This window comes from Triplophysa rosa, linkage group LG2 (genome assembly GCF_024868665.1).
Source record: "Triplophysa rosa linkage group LG2, Trosa_1v2, whole genome shotgun sequence".
NCBI classification, from domain to species: domain Eukaryota; kingdom Metazoa; phylum Chordata; class Actinopteri; order Cypriniformes; family Nemacheilidae; genus Triplophysa; species Triplophysa rosa.
In genome coordinates this window covers 16,493,235-16,511,534 of record NC_079891.1, presented here as the reverse complement: position 1 = coordinate 16,511,534, position 18,300 = coordinate 16,493,235, and the positions used below count along the sequence as shown (strand labels likewise).

Here is an 18,300-nt window from a genome sequence, read left to right as displayed (position 1 = left end):
TGTTGGGATAGCTCTGGGGCATTTCTGAGGGTGATGACGGTGACTGTTGTGAAGTACTGTTGTAAAGACCTACCTGCAGTCTGCCAGCATTCATCTCCAGCAGGATGAAATCAGTCTGCCCTTCAGCCAGGAAAAGCAGGCCGCTCTGACAGGAGGTGCGGAAGCGGACGTGCAGTGTGTTACGGCTAGACGACTCCGTTCCTTTTAACTGCACAAATCCATCACCATAGAAAGAAGCTGCACAGAGGAGAATTTTACTCATGAAGATTTTTTCTTGCTCTGAAAGCTGCATGTGTTAAAATGTAAATTCTGTCATCATTTATTCACCCTCTTGTCATTTCAAACCTTTATGACTTTCTTCCACTGAACACAAAGGAAGATATTTTGAAGAAAGTTGGTAACTGAACAGCACTGGCCCCCATTCACTTCTATTGTATTGACACAAAAAACAATGCAAGTGAATGAGGGCCAGTTGACAGTATTCTTCAAAATATCTTCTTTTGTGTTCTGCAGATAGTCATACAGTTTTTATTTTTGGGTGAACTATCACTTTATTTCATGTTATGCAATACAATGTAATTTCTATAAGCTGCTACATGAAAGCAAATACATTGTAATTAGTTGACCCAAAAGAAATATTTTTAATGAAACTGTGTGATCTGAAATATAACTGATTCATCAAGACAGACATATTTTCACACAGCCTTGCCATTGTGAATAAAACAGAAACACTTCACTTCCACGGACAGGCCTGATGACACCAGGGAAGAGCTGTGATATCCATGTGCTTGTGCTGGCATGCTTTGCCCTGACAGCACCTTGCTCTCAACATAAAAGACTCTGACGTGGCCACATTGTCTTAGCCCTGCTGCCCATAGATGGAGTCTTGGACGCAGCTGTTTTTCAACTCAGCCAGTGCTGTCACCCTCTAATCTGCACTAATGTGTTGTGCACTCTCATCTCATCCTCAAGTGTTACTATAGCAGTTAAGCCTTTAATTAACACAAAACACATATTTGCTTTTTAAAAGTTTAGAACTTTTTTTTAAATTATTTGTGGTACCATTGATAATGGGTAAATTGCTATCCGTTAGCCTTTTAATAAAGAAAATCTCATTTATTTTAATGGCCTTTGTTTATAAATGTAAGATATTTAGTTTGCATTGCCAAACTGTATCACAACTGTAACCGATTCAAATCAGATTTAATGTGATAACACAGATTGTCACAGATTATCATACTGATGCTCATTTAAACTAGATCTACAGTTATAAAATTGGAAATTAAATTGAAGAACCACTTTTGGTGAAACCAGAAGAGACAGAGAGGAGAAAGACTGGAACACAATGCTATCTCTAGTCTATTATTATCACAGTAAAGAGTAAAAGTTATGCAACTGACATCCTGGAGATGTTATAAGTCTGGACACTGCACTCCAAAACTAGACCAAAGAAGGCATCTATTCTTCAGCAGAGCAAGATCTTGAGAGTTCAGTGAAGCTGACATTGTAAAGCACAATTTCAATTTATCAGCAACTACCTATATCATGATAAACATTTGCATTTGACAATCACGTTGAGAATTTTATATCATTAAGAATATGTTTATAAAAGATACAAAAATATTGCCTCATTTTCCCATGACTGTATTTTCTTCTTGCACTATTGCTTTCTGCCTTATTATGCAAATGTCTTATTCATTCTATATAGTGCAATGATACATGAACACTTTTCCTTTTCTTGGCCTTTATTCAACTGTTTGGCAAGCTGTGAATATGAAATGTCTCAAGGGGTACATTAAAACCGAGAGTCACAATTCTATAGAATTTCAATGCACTGATATCATATTGAATTGGATTACTTATTTTGAGGGCACATGCAATGACTATAAACACACTAAAGGGTGAAATGCAAACATTTACATTTTAATGTATTATTAGTATTACCTTCTCATTACCTTAAAAAGTAAAAAACGTAAACAATTTACTAATTAACCAGCACCAGCCATATGAAATTCTAGGGCAGGCTATGGGCACTGGTGTATAAAAACGAAACGTAATATATAGCCTAGAACCAAAGATCATTCGCTGTCCTCATTGAAGCCCCCAATTGAAATGTTTTAGACAACGTTGAAAGCTGGATTATGTCATTCCTTGCAGTTGCCATACTTGAACGATCAAAAAACTTACCCCCTTGTGCGAGTCCGACAAAGAGCAAAAGCAGTCCGATTAAAAGGGTCGCCCTCATTTTAACATCAATGCAGTGTGTTTATTCCGCTTGAAATGCCGAAAGGTTGTGTTTCAAATTCATTGTGTAACCAAGTTCAATGCGGTTCGACAAGTCCTCACTTAAAAATCTTTTCACAAACTTGTCTACTCGACCAGCGAGCAGGGGAGTCTAGAGCAGGACAGAGAAACTCCGCCTTCTCAAGCTTTTCTCTCACTACAGATACTTACACCCCAACCCCCACCCCCCCCCCCCCACTTGTCTACTCGACCAGCGAGCAGGGGAGTCTAGAGCAGGACAGAGAAACTCCGCCTTCTCAAGCTTTTCTCTCACTACAGATACTTACACCCCAACCCCAACCCCAACCCCATCCCCCCCACCCCACGACAACCTTGAACACGCATTAAATGTAAGACGGGAATTTTACGCGCAATTAAACTCCCCTTGGCACCATTTTTACTCGTATTATTATTTGTTAGTTTATTAACTTCGTCACTCGTTCCGATGATAAATAGGCTATGACACAATACAAATGGTATAACCAGTACCTATTGCGTTATTTTACATTACATTTACATTTATCAGACGCTTTTATCCAAAGCGATTTACATTGCATTATCCTATACATTTATTTCTAAGTAATTTATGTGCAATCCCCTGAGATCGAACCCACGACATTGGCGTTGTTAGCGCCATCCTCTTACCACTCGAGCTACAGGAAAGCTTTTAACGATTTTACCTATTAAGCCATTGCCAGCCTATTACATTGATATAATGTGGTCTAAATAAACAGATACATGTGAACACATGTATTATTTTTAATTATAGGTATATTGTAACAAACTAACCATTGAGACATATTTTCTATGGAAAATAGGAATTAAATAGGTATTCCCGTAAATATTTTGTCACTCTTCGTTACATGAATCTCGTTTGGTACCATTCCCTATTTGAAATTACCTGGATAAAAACTTATTCTAATAAAATAATAACTACCATATAGATGTTTTGTAAATCATCTTAAATGGCTTAAATAACATGTTTGAACTTTTGAAACTTTATTGAACAACATAAACATAACATAGCCTAACATTAATTAAGCAAACGGTAAAATTAATAGAAAAGAAAGAAAAGAACAATACCATGGCTCAAAACAAAGAAAAAAATAGATTTTTTAAAATGATGTGGCGTTGCCAGTTGACATGCGTCTTGTCCCGCCCAAGTGAGCCAACGAACCAATAGGAGTAGCCTGCTACAGGAAGTCGGGGTTGTGCATTCATGCAGTGCGCAGATAGAGATATGGGACACTGGTATGTCATCTGCAGGTGATCTCCCTTTACGTAATGTAGTCTTTGCATCACTGATTTTTACTGAGTATTAATTTTGGTATGTAGAAAAATCGAGAAACTGCTTTTCTTTTAACTGCACATTTGCTTCCTTGTCAATCCTTGTAAATCGTTTATGTTTGAATTGAGTTTTAAAGGAAGAAAGCCGTGCTGTAGACACATTCAGAAGCTAACTTTAAGAAGACGTTATTTTTATATATCTCACTTTCGACATAATCAGATTTTATACATGTTTATGAATCGTATTGAAATATCACTGTTAAAATGGACTATCCGCTCATAAAATGCGTAGTGAGATACGTCTTTGTTTTACATGATGTTGACATCATACACAATGTTCAAAGTCTATGTTGCTTGTAAATGAGATGAAGTAATCTTAATCTATAAATCGTTTTTAATTAAGAAATAGGTAATTATACAATTTTATGATTGTATTGATTTGAAAAAAAGAATAATGTGGTGGCTCCATGTGTATCTGTAATTGTGTAACACAAAAATGTCATAAAAAGCAAGATCCTTTTAAAGTGATTTTCTTGATATAATATAATCTGTATCATTTTGCTACCCTAGGTATAAAATCTGATAACCAGCAGCTGTCATAAAAAAATGTAAGTGTGATATTAAAATGATGTCATATTTTGTTACTTTGTAAATAAAATGAATCATGTTTGCCCATTATATACAGTATGGGAGATACACTGTGTACTTCTAAAGAGCTTTACTTTTCATTACAGGATTGGGTTGAAGTGCTATTTCTCTCTTCCAGTGGTAGCAGGGGCTTTTTTTGTGGGACTCCCTTATAGCATCTCTCTGGTTGCCCAGTGGCTTTATGGCTGGCCCAATAAACCTGGGTACCAAAAATATATGGAGGCTCTCAAACCAAGGTGACTGCATGAATCGATTTAAACAACTTTTATGGTTTTGCTTGTTTTTTTTCTAATGTTACTTTCCTGCAGGCGCATATACTGTTTGACAAGAGCCGTGCTAGAGATGCTGAAGTATCTGCAGTATGGGAAACTGTACTTTCAGTGGAAATTGTGGTACAAAGATGACAAAAATAGCAAGCACTGTGTGAAAGTTAGTTAATAACAACATGTGACATTGGTTGGTGTAGTCACAGAGATTTTTTTTTTCTTTAAATTGATCGTTCTTAGACTAGACCAGTGGTTCTCAAACTTTTTCGTTGTAAGGCCCCCTTTGTGTTAAGTGCATCGCTTTGTGGCCCCCCCATATAAAGACGTATAATCTTAAATTTAGAATTTTAATTAAAGCAAAAACATTCAATTATACAATGCTGGAACCTCAATTCGTTTGGTTGGTGGTGTCATTTTTCTGATGTTTGATTGCATAAAATCTATGATAAATTTCTATATTTCATAAAATGCCACAAAATCTGTGGCCCCCCTGGATCCATCTTGGGGCCCCCAGTTTGAGAACCACTGGACTAGACTAATGGAACAGAAATTTTAATATTAGAAGGTTATAAAAAATTCAGTTACTAAATACATGGTATACCACCTTCCTTCTTAGGGTATCACCTTTGGTCGGCGAGGTAACAAACTAGATTTATACTATTCGCCAAGTATGGACAATTCTGATGCTGCTCCTGTACCGGTGGTTATATTTGTGTATGGAGGTGCGTGGGGCTCAGGAGAAAGATCCATTTATTGTCTTTTAGCCCTACAAATGGCAAAAGAGCTTAATGCCTCTGTAATTTGTCCTGATTATTCCATATATCCAAAGGTGAGCCATCTGTCTATAGTATATATAGTATTATAAAGTTTTTTAAGCTTTTTTAAACTGACAAATTTGAAATGTGCAATATGTGTTGTGTTTTCAGGGAAATGTTCTAAATATGGTTCAAGACATTTGTGATAGTTTGCTGTGGGTGAGAGAAAGGGGCCAAACGTTCAATCTTGACAAAGTAAGTGTTAAACCCTAGTCCACTGTTAACTTCTGTAGAAACGGTTGAAGTGGTTTGGCTTGCATTTATATGTTTCTGTAGCTTCAGTTTTCTGCATATTAAAGCACGGATTGTTGCCACCATTTTAAGTGTGGATGCCCTTAGCAAAATTAACCATGGTTTAACTATAGTAACAATAGGTATTTGGTTTAATTTGTAGCAAACCATAAGAACCATATAGTCTCACAATAACCATACTTTAACCATGGTATTTTTAGTAAAGTGTATGTAAATATTTTTGTAGTAAAGTACTTTTAATTCTGATTGTTTTTTAAACAGGACAACATAGTTTTAATGGGTCACTCTGCAGGGGCTCATCTGTGTGCCCTTACCACGTTGTTTCTTGTGAACAGTCCAGAAGAGCTATTCATTGAGGTCCACAAACAGAGAGAACTTGTATCTGCCATTAAAGGAAATATTGGTAAGGCACCATATTTTTGTTATTACACTGTATTTCTTGTAACATAGTGATTGCTGTGTCCCAGCTTGTAAATTAATTTCAGTCATTTTGTGATTATTGATTTTGTAACAGGTCTGAGTGGAGTATACAATATAATGGATCATTATAAACATGAGAAAATGCGGGGTGTTGAATATGTGTCAACAATGCACAAAGCTATGGGTGGTCTGGAGAACTTTGATTATTACTCGCCAACATCATTATTGAAGAAATTGAATGAGGATCAGTTAAAACGGTATGACATTCAAATCATTGCTTATCTCTACACAGTCACTATAGGTGTACAGTATATTGTTTATCTGTGTGGATGGTTATATCTGTTTAGTATTGTACTGTCATTGTTAGTCAGGAAGTAGAAGTTACAGCTTGTTTATTAATGCAGTTTTTAAAAGATCACTTACAAAAAGATGCATAATACAGCAAGGCTGTTGGGTGAAGAAGCTTTTTGTTTAAAACTGAGTTACTACGAAGGCCAGAACAATACACTGCTTTGACAGAAAAAAACACACGGACGTGTACAATATACAATTGTACGGCTAGTAGTTAACACTAACATTTGGGCTTGTTATGATTTTGTACAGAGTTCCACCAGTGGTATTACTCCATGGAACCAGTGACATCATAGTACCGGTGGAGTCATCAGTGAGATTGTCTGACCTCCTCACATCTCTTTCTATCAGGATGTCTCTTCATCTAATACCTAAAATGAACCATACTGAGATGGTCACTGATCTTATGGCACCAGACAGGCACTTTTACCACACTGTTTTTGGCTGTATTAAACATGAGTACAGTAAATTTCAGGGTTATGTGGCATGATAATCTATTCACCAAGTAATTTTAAAATTGTTGTAGTAATTTTCAATTTGCCAAACATTAATTATTATTTAGAGAACTTGTTTTTTTTATAGTGGTTTTGTAAGTTTACATTGAAATGTTTAATTTTCAGCGCGATGTTGCAGTATTTATACCTCATTTAAAACATGTGCTCAATACTCCTTTGTACAAGATGGTAAAACATATGTGCTTGTTATCTGCCAGATTATAATGTTTAATTCATTGTAAAATAAGAAGAGAACAGTAAGGATAAATGGATACTGTAACATGAGTGAAAACTGTATTCTTACCTTGCTTTATCTTACCTTACTCGTGTAGGAGTTTAAATCTGTAGTACTCCTAAAATATATATATTTAAAAAAAAATTGGGCCCCAATATACAGATTCAGTTATTGTCACATTAAATAATAATATAAGCTCACAGCTGTTTTAGTTAAGGAATGTGGTTTATTCAGATTTCCCTTAATTTAGTATTTTCATGGTTGTGACAATATGTCGATGCAGGGAACGAGTCGTCAACATTAACATAATTATTAAATAACCTTTCATTAACCTATTCACTTTATAGGTTTACTGCCACAGTGTCATGACATAGGTTTTATGTAATTTGGAGTTAAATTGACTGCAACGTAACTTCACGAATAGCACAGGGAAATTCCATTCAAAGGTCAACCGTACCATGAAAATATAATTTTTCACCGTACTGATAGCTCAGATGTCTCTCTTAGTCTAAAGCTTTATATATTTTTAAAGTATGATATTCCATAGTCAGGCAAGTGCTGCTTTAAGAATTTTCACATGATCACATTCCTCCTAAAATTTTTAATATAATGAAGACCTATTCCTTCTCCATTTGTTGGGTATTATTGCTTCTGGTTTGTGGATATTTTCATTCACAAAAATCCTACAAAATAGTAAAAATCCTACAAAGTGCAGTCTCTCAAAAATTGTGTCTTTTGGAACAATCAAGAAATATTTATTTCCCTTTTTCAAAATAGAAAACGTGTAGACTGATTTATTTCTGATGTGTAGACTCTATCGAGAGGGCTTTAGGGAAATATAAACAGATGGTTCAGTTTTCTGTATTGGTAAAAAAATATTTCAAGTGGGAAAATGTCGCATCTTAATGCTAGAATTGCCCCACAGTTACTACATTCGTAGGCTTCACTATTCTCGAGAAACTAACCATTTTTAACCGGAAAGAAGTAGGCTATATGAGTTATACAAATAGTCAAACACTAAGAAATCTGATTTGTACTGTAATTGTTTTAGTTTATTTGAATTAATATTAAATAATATTTTATATCATCTTGAGGCCCCTTGAATGTTTGTTTGGGCACCCTAGTGAGCCCCAGTCCCCTGGTTGTGAAACACTGGGATAAACGGAATATAGATGATGAATGGATTGAGTGTCAATTAAACTAACCCTTCTGAAATCGCATTAGTACTGAGACATTGTCCTCCTGTTTTTATCACGAGAATAGAAGAATAGTTCATCTTTAAAACTCACTGTACCATTGTGTGGGTATGGCCAGCAGGTGTCGGACGTTTTCCGTATTTTTAAAGTATTACAGCGAGCACTGTGAGGCAGCGTCTCCCACACCGCTGAGATGAAGTAAAGCTGGAGCTGGGACGAGCTCAAGTCTGTGTTGTTTGGGATGTCGAGGATTAAATATGGCCACTAGCTAGCTGGTCTAACAGAAACAGTAAGCGCTTCGGAAGCACCCGTGAAATATGGACGGACAGAGCGCGAGAGGATCTCTATAAAGCGTTTCTCGCTGAAGCTGAGCACATAGGCTGGTCTGGTGAGTTCTCATGGATATGCGGATACACAGGAGACATGCAAAACACGCATATACACACACTTCCCACTGGTGCTAGTCTCCTTCCTATTCAATACAGCTTCGTATTTGTACATTTCTTTTAATACGTCAAGATGTTGTTAAGCTAAAGTAAACGATATTCCGTGCAGTCAGTGTATCTGAAGATGAAATGCAGTCAGACACGTATAGTGTGTAGCCCGGCTAGCTGCTTCGGCTAGGATATGGAGACCCCGCTAGCTTGTTAGCTGCAGGTAAAGAATCATTCATGTGGGGGAAAATACACACAGATGCCATCGTTTATTACTACAGCCCTGGGGTTATCTAATATTTGTTATGGAAATACATATTTTGAGGATGTCTGGAGAGATATATTTGTGTGAGCGTTTACCGTCACTGGATATATCGCTTTACTCGCGACTGTGTTGAATTTATTGGTGATTTCTGTTAATGCAACGTACGTTTAAAACGTTAATTTTCTTAGTTGGATCCGTGTATGCGAGTCTTTTCCTCGTTTTTTTGTGAGGTCATTTTTAATGCGGAACCATCGTTTACCATGGCTTAAGTCTTTATCGATATTTCGCGAATAACATTACAACCGTTAAAGACAAATTAAGACTAAAACATTCCAGTAATATCGCGTATGATGATTTTGTAGTGATTGATAAGAACATTGTGTGATGGTGATGTGGTGGACAGCTGCTCCAGGTGAGAGGTCGAGGACTCGAGAACAGCTGTGTGGCCTCAGCACGTCCAGACTGCTTGTTTGTATGCCATTGCATATGTGTTTTGACTTTTTAGTGTATGCAAGCTACCCTTTGCAAAAAGTATAAGACACAAACTACAATTGTGGCTTTATCGTATAAACAATAAACAACTGGTTGAATTATGCAAATCATTGAATCTGTGTGCTGATATTCAAATCATCATAGCATTGGCCTGGGTTCATCTCACTGTGACATGACCTAAATTAAATACTAAACATATCTATGTTTTTATTTTTTATTTGGCGTACAGCATGCTGACCTTTACCAAACAGAATATTTGTTTTAGCTCAGTATGTTTGCAAAGCGTGATTTTTGGTTTTAGGATGTGTTTCCAAATGTGCTCATAAAAAAATCTGTTGTTGCATTGCATCTTGAGTGTCATTAGGTGTCCGTTTTACAGTAGTGTATATAAGCTTAAGACAGTGAGTCACGCAGGAAATAAGTAAGTCACGCATTTCATGTGCTATTTTACACAATACAGGCTTTTAATTATTAGCGTTGACTACGTGACATTGTTGACTCATATTTGCAAAGAAATTAAGGTTAAGAATTTTCTTTCAAAGTTGAATGCTATTAAAGATGTGTCACGTGGTTAAATAATAGATCTCTGTTTCTGAATAATTTGTGTCATTGCAGACTGGTTTTGATTTCATAATTTTTTTCCCAAAAATGAAAACTTTATGGATTACTCACTTTCTAGTTATTACAAACCTGTATACATTTCTTTGGTTGAACACAGAAAGATATTTTGACGAATGCTTGTAACCAAACAGTTTTTGGACCCCATTGACTACCATAGTAGGAAAAATTACAATGGTAGGCAAAAGTTTGTTGTCCTACATTCTTCAAAATATCTTCTTTTGTGTTGAACAGAACAAAAATTACAAAGCAATTTTTCCTACTATGGTAGTCAATGGGGTCCAAGAACTGTTTGGTTATGAGCATTCTTCCAAACATCTTTCTGTGTTCAACTGAACAAAGACATTTCTACAGATTTAGAACAACTCGAACGTGAGCAAATGATGACAGAAATTTTATTTTTGGGTGAACTATCCCTTTAAACATCGTATCTATGTCAACTCTAAGCAAGAAAAATGGCTGTTGGGATCATTGTTCTTGATTTTCTTGTGCGTTTGTATTGCATTGTAGATGGAATTGGATAGTCTGTGTTAAGTAGGCTTTTACCGTTGTTCCAGACCACAGTTAGTACAGAGTGTATATATCCTGTGAATCAGATGACTTGCTTCCTCTTTTCAAAATGTCTCTGATGGAGATTAGAGAATGACTACTGGACCTGTTGATTTTTCGTATATTACTCTGTGATCGTTGTATAACCACCACCTGCTCGTTGAATGTTATCGATAAAGCCTCTCCCCCCCATACTTCCAATATGGTATCTCCTGGTGTGACACTGGTCATCCCCCATGGTGTAGCCACGTGGTAGAGCTGGTGACAGGGAGGATCAGCTGTGCCAGTCCCTGCAGGCTGCTTGGCTCTTTGGTGCACAGGTCTCCCGGCACTGCCAGCGAGGAGAGTGAATCGAGCTCACTCCTACAGCATCCTATAAATGGTTTGCCTTTTTTTCATGTCGAGCAGCACAGACTAGGAACGTTTATTTTCTCCACTATCTTTGGATCGAAATTGCGTCGGTAACAACAAGGGATGCTTGCGGAGCACAGAGAGAAGGGCAGGTATGGAAAAAACATGTTTGATCAGTGTGTCTCCATGGTGACAAGGCGTTTGTTTATGGATTGTAGCTTTGTGTCATGGGTTTATTTGCTGCAGTGGTGGTCTTGAAATGACTTTTTGTCTTTTAATAGTATCGGGCAGTGCTTCACTGAGAGTTTTCGCAAATTTGGCTGGCATGTGAGATTTTATGCGTGGTGATGGTTGTTTTGATGAAATTAAAGGACATTAAAGGTAGAGCAGATGAGTTGGCAAATGACAGATGGCAGAGCTAGAGTGAAACGATGGCGCCCTTCCATCTGATAAAGTGAAGCAACAAGAGATTGCTGTGAGTTTCATATGCAAAAATAAGGTTAGATATCTGGCCTCGCTCATTTCTAGAAATAATGGAAGGTTTGCGTCAGACAGTGTAGGTGTAAATTGTTTTCCCAGTCGTTGTTTTTCCGATTTTTTTGTCATGTTTGAAGACTTTAAGTACATTATTTCTGGCTGTTGTTTGTAAATCAAGTAAGGACATGTTTGAACTGACGAAAGGTCTTCATTAAATGCTGACGCATTCGGCACAATGACTTGACAGAGGATAGTCTTTTGACTGATAGAGGATATTTTGTCATGCAAAGTAGCAAGTAGCATATATTTATGTTGTTCAATTAATGTTGTTGAATCTTGATCATCATTTTGGACCATCTTGATTTGGCTTGTAGATATGCTGAGCCATTATCATTTTTGCTTGATTTGCTTACGTAAATGTTGAAGATACCAGTCAAAGGCAGTCTGAAGAAAGTTTTTGCAGTTAAAAATGGGGATGGAAGAACATTTTCTAGATTAATTGTTACAAAATGTTAAGTCCAAGTATTAAGTTTTTAATCACTGGAGTTTAGATTTTGCCACATTACAACATTGACGACAACAGCGTAAGCTATGGTGACATCTAAGATTTGCAAAACTCAAGCTATACCCCAAATAAAAACATACACGGTGCTGCAACTGTATTATACATAGAGTTGGTTTAGCATTGCCATTGTATAGTCATAGTCTTGTGTTATTGTATAGATATTCTTCCTGTATTGTGAACTGTAATGGTATATTTTTGGGGGTTTGCTACTTTTTAATTCTTAGGGTTTGATTAATAAAGTTAAATTCCAAATCTAAAGGATTTATATTAAATTAATTACATTTTAATAAAATACATAAAAATCTAAAGGTTTTCAATGAATCTACATAAGAGTGCATTTAATTTCTTGTAAACCATTTTGTATGCTTCTTCCAAAAATATGCCAAGGAAATATAAATGTGATCTTTAGTCTGAAAAAAGGTTTTCATTCAAATAATTAAAACATTACAGGATTCACATCTGTATTTTATAACTTGAGCCAATGAAAAATAAATAACTTGCCCTAAATAATATTTTATATGTCTATGAAAGCTATTTTATAAAACCTGGCACAAAAGTATATTTTTCTTGTTGAAGAAAGTCAATTAATTTAAATTCTGTTTTTGATCTAAACAAAAATATATAGATTTAATCAAAACAAAAATTCACATTTAAGAAATAATATTACAAAATTATTTGTTTTCACAAATCAAATAGATATAGATTTAATGAAACAATTGTTTCTCATTAAAGAAATATGTATTAGAAATTATTTGCGTTATTATTAGTTTTAAACAAAAATATATGGATTTAATAAAACATGATTCCCATTAATTATATCAAAAATCTAATAAAAAAGACACCAATAATTTTTATTTCAATATTTATTAACTTTAATAAAGTACATTACTTTCATACATCCACAATTTCAGTATTGTCAGATTTTTAACTTGTAAAAGCTGGCAAACATTGACCTTAGAAAACAACAGCCTTTATTGTCCCTCAAGTATGACGCCAATGTCTTTCGGTACAGCTTGTGCATCTCTAATGACTGCTTTCCTGATGAAAAATTTGTTCAGCCTCTTCCTTCTCCGACACCTGGAAAAGAATTTAGGAAGGAGAAAATATCAAGAATCTCTCACACACAACATCCTCACACACACACGCGCATTCTCACAAACGCATACATTCCCTCTCATGCATACACACTCTTAAAGGTGCCATAAATTGAAATCACAATTTTAACCCGAGCTTTTGTTATATAAGAGGGAATCGTATTCACGCGAACATCCTGTAAGTGTCAGAACTGAAAACGCCCTTGTTACTGAGATTGCATCTGTTATTGACACCAGGCCCAGCGAATGTCAGGTTCTGGAATGCACCTATCTATGACGACATTGATAGGTTGAACCCCACCTCCAAAGAAAAATATCAACGACTACTTCTCCAGCCCCGCTCACTGGTTCATGACAGAAGCAGTGGTGTGGAACCAGATAGAGCTAGCAAGCAATAAACAAACATGTCGTTAAAGATAGCTAAATATTGTGCCATCCCAGGTTGTGGAAGAATACAGTCGCTGCATAACCTTCCTTTGGATTCTGATATTAGGAATGCGGGGTTAAAGTTTATTTTTAAAGACGTTCCAGCTCATGTGGGAAAAACATGGAGCGTTTGTTCGTTTCATTTCTCCGAGGATTCCTTCGTGAACAAGGCACAGGATTTGTAGAGAGACTCAAATTAAAAAGCAGTGCTGTGCCGTCCATATTGGATCCGATACGAATGGCGCAGCAATCTTATGTGACTGTGAGTAAAACATTTTTGTACTATGCGTCACTATTGCTTTGTTATTGATCGATTGATCTATGCAGAGGTTGTCTGTGATCTTAAGCCCGTGCAAATCGGGATCTCTGTGATTTGGCAGGCTCATGTATCGTTTTTTAAGGTTTTATCCACCGTTTGCGAATAATGGAGGCTGTTTGAAGTGTTTTGGTATTATTTCGGGTGCTGGGTCATATCCATAAGTTACTGGGAGTCTCCTGTTTGTTTATTTATCATGGAAACTCGTAACATTTGAGACCCGCGATCGTGGTGATCTTTTGTCCGGTTCGCGTTCCGGTCCGGTTCGGTTCGTTTCATATATTATTAAACGCAATACAGCGATAGGCTATACAAACTATACTCAAAGCCTTGCCATCACATCTGCGAATGCGTCACATGAAATACTGATGTGGGGAGGTCATTTATAAATCACAAGGAGGTCTCCAGATTATTATAATGCCCTGCGAAAACTGTGAATGGTGCTAATGTGCCTAACGTTACGTCTCAAACCAAATTCACAGAAGGCTCCAACTACGCAAACTGCTATCCAATCAAAGCGGTGGGTGTTTACTTATAAAGTCTTCAATGCGGCACGCCCATTAAAACCGAGCGTTTGCAGAGCTGACCTCAAAACCTGGGTAGAAAATAGCCTATTACTTATTGATTTTGATATTTTGAATGTAAAAACCACGCGAACGTCATAAGTAGACCTCATACAACAGTATAAAACAATAAACAACACCACATCATCGCACCTTTAAAATCGGGAAAGATGACACTGAATCTACAACGTATCTGTTCCTTGTTGTTTTGTGTGATTTACAAAATGACCTCCCCACGTCTAAATTTCGCATGGGATAAGTGAAGCCTGTGAGTTTACTCAAATTTACATACTTATTTCCTGGATATGAGGACAAGGCAATGCGTATAGTTTGTCTATAAATAACTTAGTTGTATGGTATAACGATATCACTGCACCTGTCAGCATTTGAGACCTGTGATCGTGTTCCGAGGATCCCCTCTGTCTTTTTGCAGATTCTGTGTTCGGCGAAATATCGTAACATTGGCAGGGAAATTTTTTCTTTACAAATGACAGACATGGTCGATTCGCACGGGATTAAGAGCACAGACAACCTCAGCAATTATTACAAATGAATAGACGTCCCCACTCCAGGTTAATACTAATCGATTTATGATGGGAGAATTTGTGAGTTTCAGTCTGAGAAGCGCGTGCACTAAACAAAACCCTATTACAAATAACTCGGTAATTCAAAAGTGCAGGGAATTAGGGTTGTTCCGATTGACGATACTATCTTGTATCGACGATCCTCAGACCTATCGGTGATAGCTGATTCCCTAGACCAGTGTTTCCCAACCCTGGTCCTCGGGGCACACCCTCCAGAATGTTTTAGTTCTCTCCCTATATGAAACACCTGATTGATTAGTTGATTCAGGTGTTTTATATAGGGAGAGATCTAAAACATTCTGGAAGGTGTGCCCCGAGGACCAGGGTTGGGAAACACTGCCCTAGACGATAGTTGGCTGTTTCCCAATATATGTTACAAATCAATATTGCAATGCATGTGGCTTAGGCTTTTCCTCACGCCAGAGAGAGTTTATAATGTGTGGGGTTTGAGTTTTCAGCGCACGAGAGAGCTTGTGATGCGCGCGGCTCTGGCTTTTCTACGTGCCAGAGAGAGTTTATAATGTGCGGGCTCTGAGTTACCACTGTGGTGACTGGTCGAGCTTTGTGTTTAATGCGCATGTGCTGGCCTGTGTGTAACCTTGAAATTGTACATTTCTTAGTTCAGCTTTTAATTAGAAATAGTTATATTTAACAATGTTGTCATGTCATGTTTTGAACTAAAAAAAAAATACTTTAAAAATAAAACAAATAATGTTAAACTGAATTGAAAGACAAATTATTAATTGGATGAAGTACTGCTTGAAAACCTTTTTTCAGTGTTGTTGTGAAATGTCAATTACATTTATTAAGTTAAATTATATTTTTTAAATGTTAATAATTCTCACATTTTTTTAATGTAAATACATTTTTATATCAGGCAATGTTTTGCTAACAGATTTTAGTAAGCAAGATTTTAAATTTGCTATGTTTTATAATCAGGTACCTCAAAAGATGGCTACTCTGAATGAAAGCTATTGGTGAACAATGTCAGATTATAAATCAGATTAAAACAACAAAATAAACGGTTAATGTTAACAGGAAAAAATTGAGGTCAGGGAGACATGAAGTTAATGAATATTTGAAGAGCTATGAGGTTCATGTCTGTCCTGGAGTCCAGTGGGCTGTTTTATATTGATGTAACTCTTGTTTACTTGGCCAAGTCTACACTTCCATCACCCACAACAGTGACAGATCTGAAGTTTTTGTCTTTACGTCACTCAGCATTCCCAAGAGACTTTGAAAAGCTTCGAGGAGGCTGAAGCTATGCTTTTTTTCTCAAGCAGGCCTTTGAAGCTTACTTTGCTTTTCTCAGACAGTCATTGGAGTTGGCAGCTCTCTAAGAAATGCCATGAAAGACTTAAAGTGTAAAAAGCTTAGCCACATTTTACTGAAGATTTCATGTTCCAGTGACCTTACTCTCCAGCAATTTACATAAAATCTGCCTCTCTGCGTCCCAAGAATGATGCATTCAGAAATGACAAATAGATCAGATTTTCATTTTTGAAACAGATGTAAGCTGTAAATTTACTTAAGCAAATTACGGTTACACTTTGTTTCACTTCTCAGGCTAGTAAGATGTAATCTAAATGGCTAACAGCCAAGGGTTAATTTACCTAAAAATAAACATTTAAAAGAACTACAAAGAATATGACTCTTTCTTCTGTGCAACACAACAGAAGATATTTTGAGAAATTTCTCAGTGGTTTTTTTGTCCATACAGAGGAAGTCTGTAGGGGGCTATGGGCCAATGTTGTTTGGTTACCAACATTTTTCAAAATATCTTTTGTGTTTTGTAGAAGAAAATGATACAGGTTTGGAATGACATGAGGGTAAAGAAATGATAAAAGAATTGAAGTTTTTGTGTGAACAATCTCGTTAAATTTACTGTATTTTTTAGTGTTGTGCAACTGTGGCTCAAGCAAGAAAACATTTGCTATATTAGAACTCAGTCAGTTGACATTACAGTTTAACCTTACAAGCAGTACAAGCTGATGTCCGACATTCAAATGCAAAATCTTACAGTTCAATTACTATTTTTAATAAGGGATGCTTGTTTAGATTTTCATGTAATGACAAATTTAATAGGTTAATAGTTAACCATTTAAAAACACTGCCATTCTCAGTATCTCTGGTGGTTATGTCTGACGTTGTGTTTATGTCTGACTTGGTCTTTATGAGTATTTATGACAAAGAAGAAAATATTTGTATGTCAATTTTATGTGTGCTAGTATTAACTTTCCTACCAGTTCTATTTAATCTGTTGCCTGATGAAATGATGCAGCGTGTCTTCAGAGCTCTGCATTCTAGCTCTTAAAATAATCATAATAGTGACTGACGTCTCAGAAACCGGTACATGAGTGCTGAATGTTTAATGTCTAGAGCAGTGGTTCTCAAACTTTTTCGTTGTAAGGCCCCTTTGTGTTAAGTGCATCGCTTTGTGGCCCCCCATATAAAGACGTATAATCTTAAACTTAGAATTTTAATTAAACCAAAAACATTCAGTTATACAATGCTGGAACCTCAATTCTTTTGGTTGGTGGTGTCATTTTTCTGATGTTTGATTGCATAAAATCTATGATAAATTTCTAAATTTCATAAAATGCCACAAAATCTGTGACCCCCTGGATCCATCTTGGGGCCCCCAGTTTGAGAACCACTGGTCTAGAGGAAGGAGCTAGGGATGTGGCGGTGATGAAATTTTCCCACCGGTTATTATACGTGTAAAAACACCGGAAGTACCGGTGACACCGGGGGTGGGGGGTTTGCTGTGGTGTGGTCGAAGATGCGGCCGTGCTCATAACACATTTTAATCTTAGTTTTGAATTAGTGGCAATTCGGGAATGGCAATTGAATTAATGGTGGGTTCAATATCTTTCTTAATAAAGGCACACAAAACTACAAAAAAGTACAATGACATTTGCTTATATTATACACAGACCTTACAAAACGAATAATCACGGCACCATGCAAAAAAATAAGAAACCAATATAAAAAACCTTAACGTCAGATAGGTTGCCTTTTAACAAAACGAATTATAACGACACACATCAAGCAAATAAATAAATAAGAAATGAAAATAAAAAACCTTTATGTTAAATAAGTTGCCTATATTAACAAAACGAGTAATCACTGCACACACTGTGCAAAAAACAAATATATAAGAAATGAATAAGAAAGGAAATTTGAAATGAAAAACGTTTATGTTAAATAAATGGCAAAACACTGCCTTTTTAAAATGAGAAAAACAGGAAAATTAAAACGTAACCGGCTCTTGATGACAGTGCTTACATATTCTACTAGACTGCATGTTCTTTGACAG

General features: G+C 36.3%; 3 protein-coding genes across 8 annotated transcripts in view; 2 read left to right on the top strand and 1 right to left on the bottom strand.

The window, feature by feature from the left end:
* The window catches only part of cspg4ba (chondroitin sulfate proteoglycan 4ba), a 28,848-nt gene extending 26,460 nt beyond the window's left edge, over nucleotides 1-2,388 (bottom strand). Inside the window, 2 exon segments of the mRNA XM_057319257.1 lie at nucleotides 74-237; nucleotides 2,188-2,388. Coding sequence (XP_057175240.1) covers nucleotides 74-237; nucleotides 2,188-2,245 — 222 coding nt within the window. The 5' untranslated portion in view covers nucleotides 2,246-2,388.
* A 1,087-nt stretch (nucleotides 2,389-3,475) lies between these two features.
* Nucleotides 3,476-8,109, top strand: si:dkey-193c22.1 (uncharacterized protein LOC567837 homolog). 3 transcript variants are annotated; one of them, XM_057350080.1, is made up of 9 exons: nucleotides 3,476-3,534; nucleotides 4,141-4,178; nucleotides 4,305-4,454; nucleotides 4,527-4,647; nucleotides 5,101-5,313; nucleotides 5,411-5,494; nucleotides 5,813-5,954; nucleotides 6,066-6,228; nucleotides 6,575-8,109. In XM_057350080.1, coding segments are annotated over exons 2-9 (1,113 nt in total). In that variant the 5' UTR covers nucleotides 3,476-3,534; nucleotides 4,141-4,176; the 3' UTR covers nucleotides 6,813-8,109. The 3 variants fall into 3 exon arrangements, with proteins under 3 accessions (XP_057206063.1, XP_057206057.1, XP_057206072.1); XM_057350074.1 differs by having other exon boundaries at nucleotides 3,486-3,549; XM_057350089.1 differs by having other exon boundaries at nucleotides 3,526-3,610.
* Nucleotides 8,110-8,390: 281 nt separating this feature from the next.
* The window catches only part of wdfy3 (WD repeat and FYVE domain containing 3), an 86,700-nt gene continuing 76,790 nt past the window's right edge, over nucleotides 8,391-18,300 (top strand). For 3 of the 4 annotated variants that reach the window (XM_057350064.1, XM_057350048.1, XM_057350039.1), the window contains exon 1: nucleotides 10,864-11,108. In XM_057350064.1, the coding sequence (XP_057206047.1) occupies nucleotides 11,080-11,108 (29 nt within the window). In that variant the 5' untranslated portion in view covers nucleotides 10,864-11,079. Of the gene's footprint in view, nucleotides 8,636-10,863; nucleotides 11,109-18,300 lie in introns of those variants that run through there. The other variant, XM_057350056.1, reaches the window with a different exon arrangement.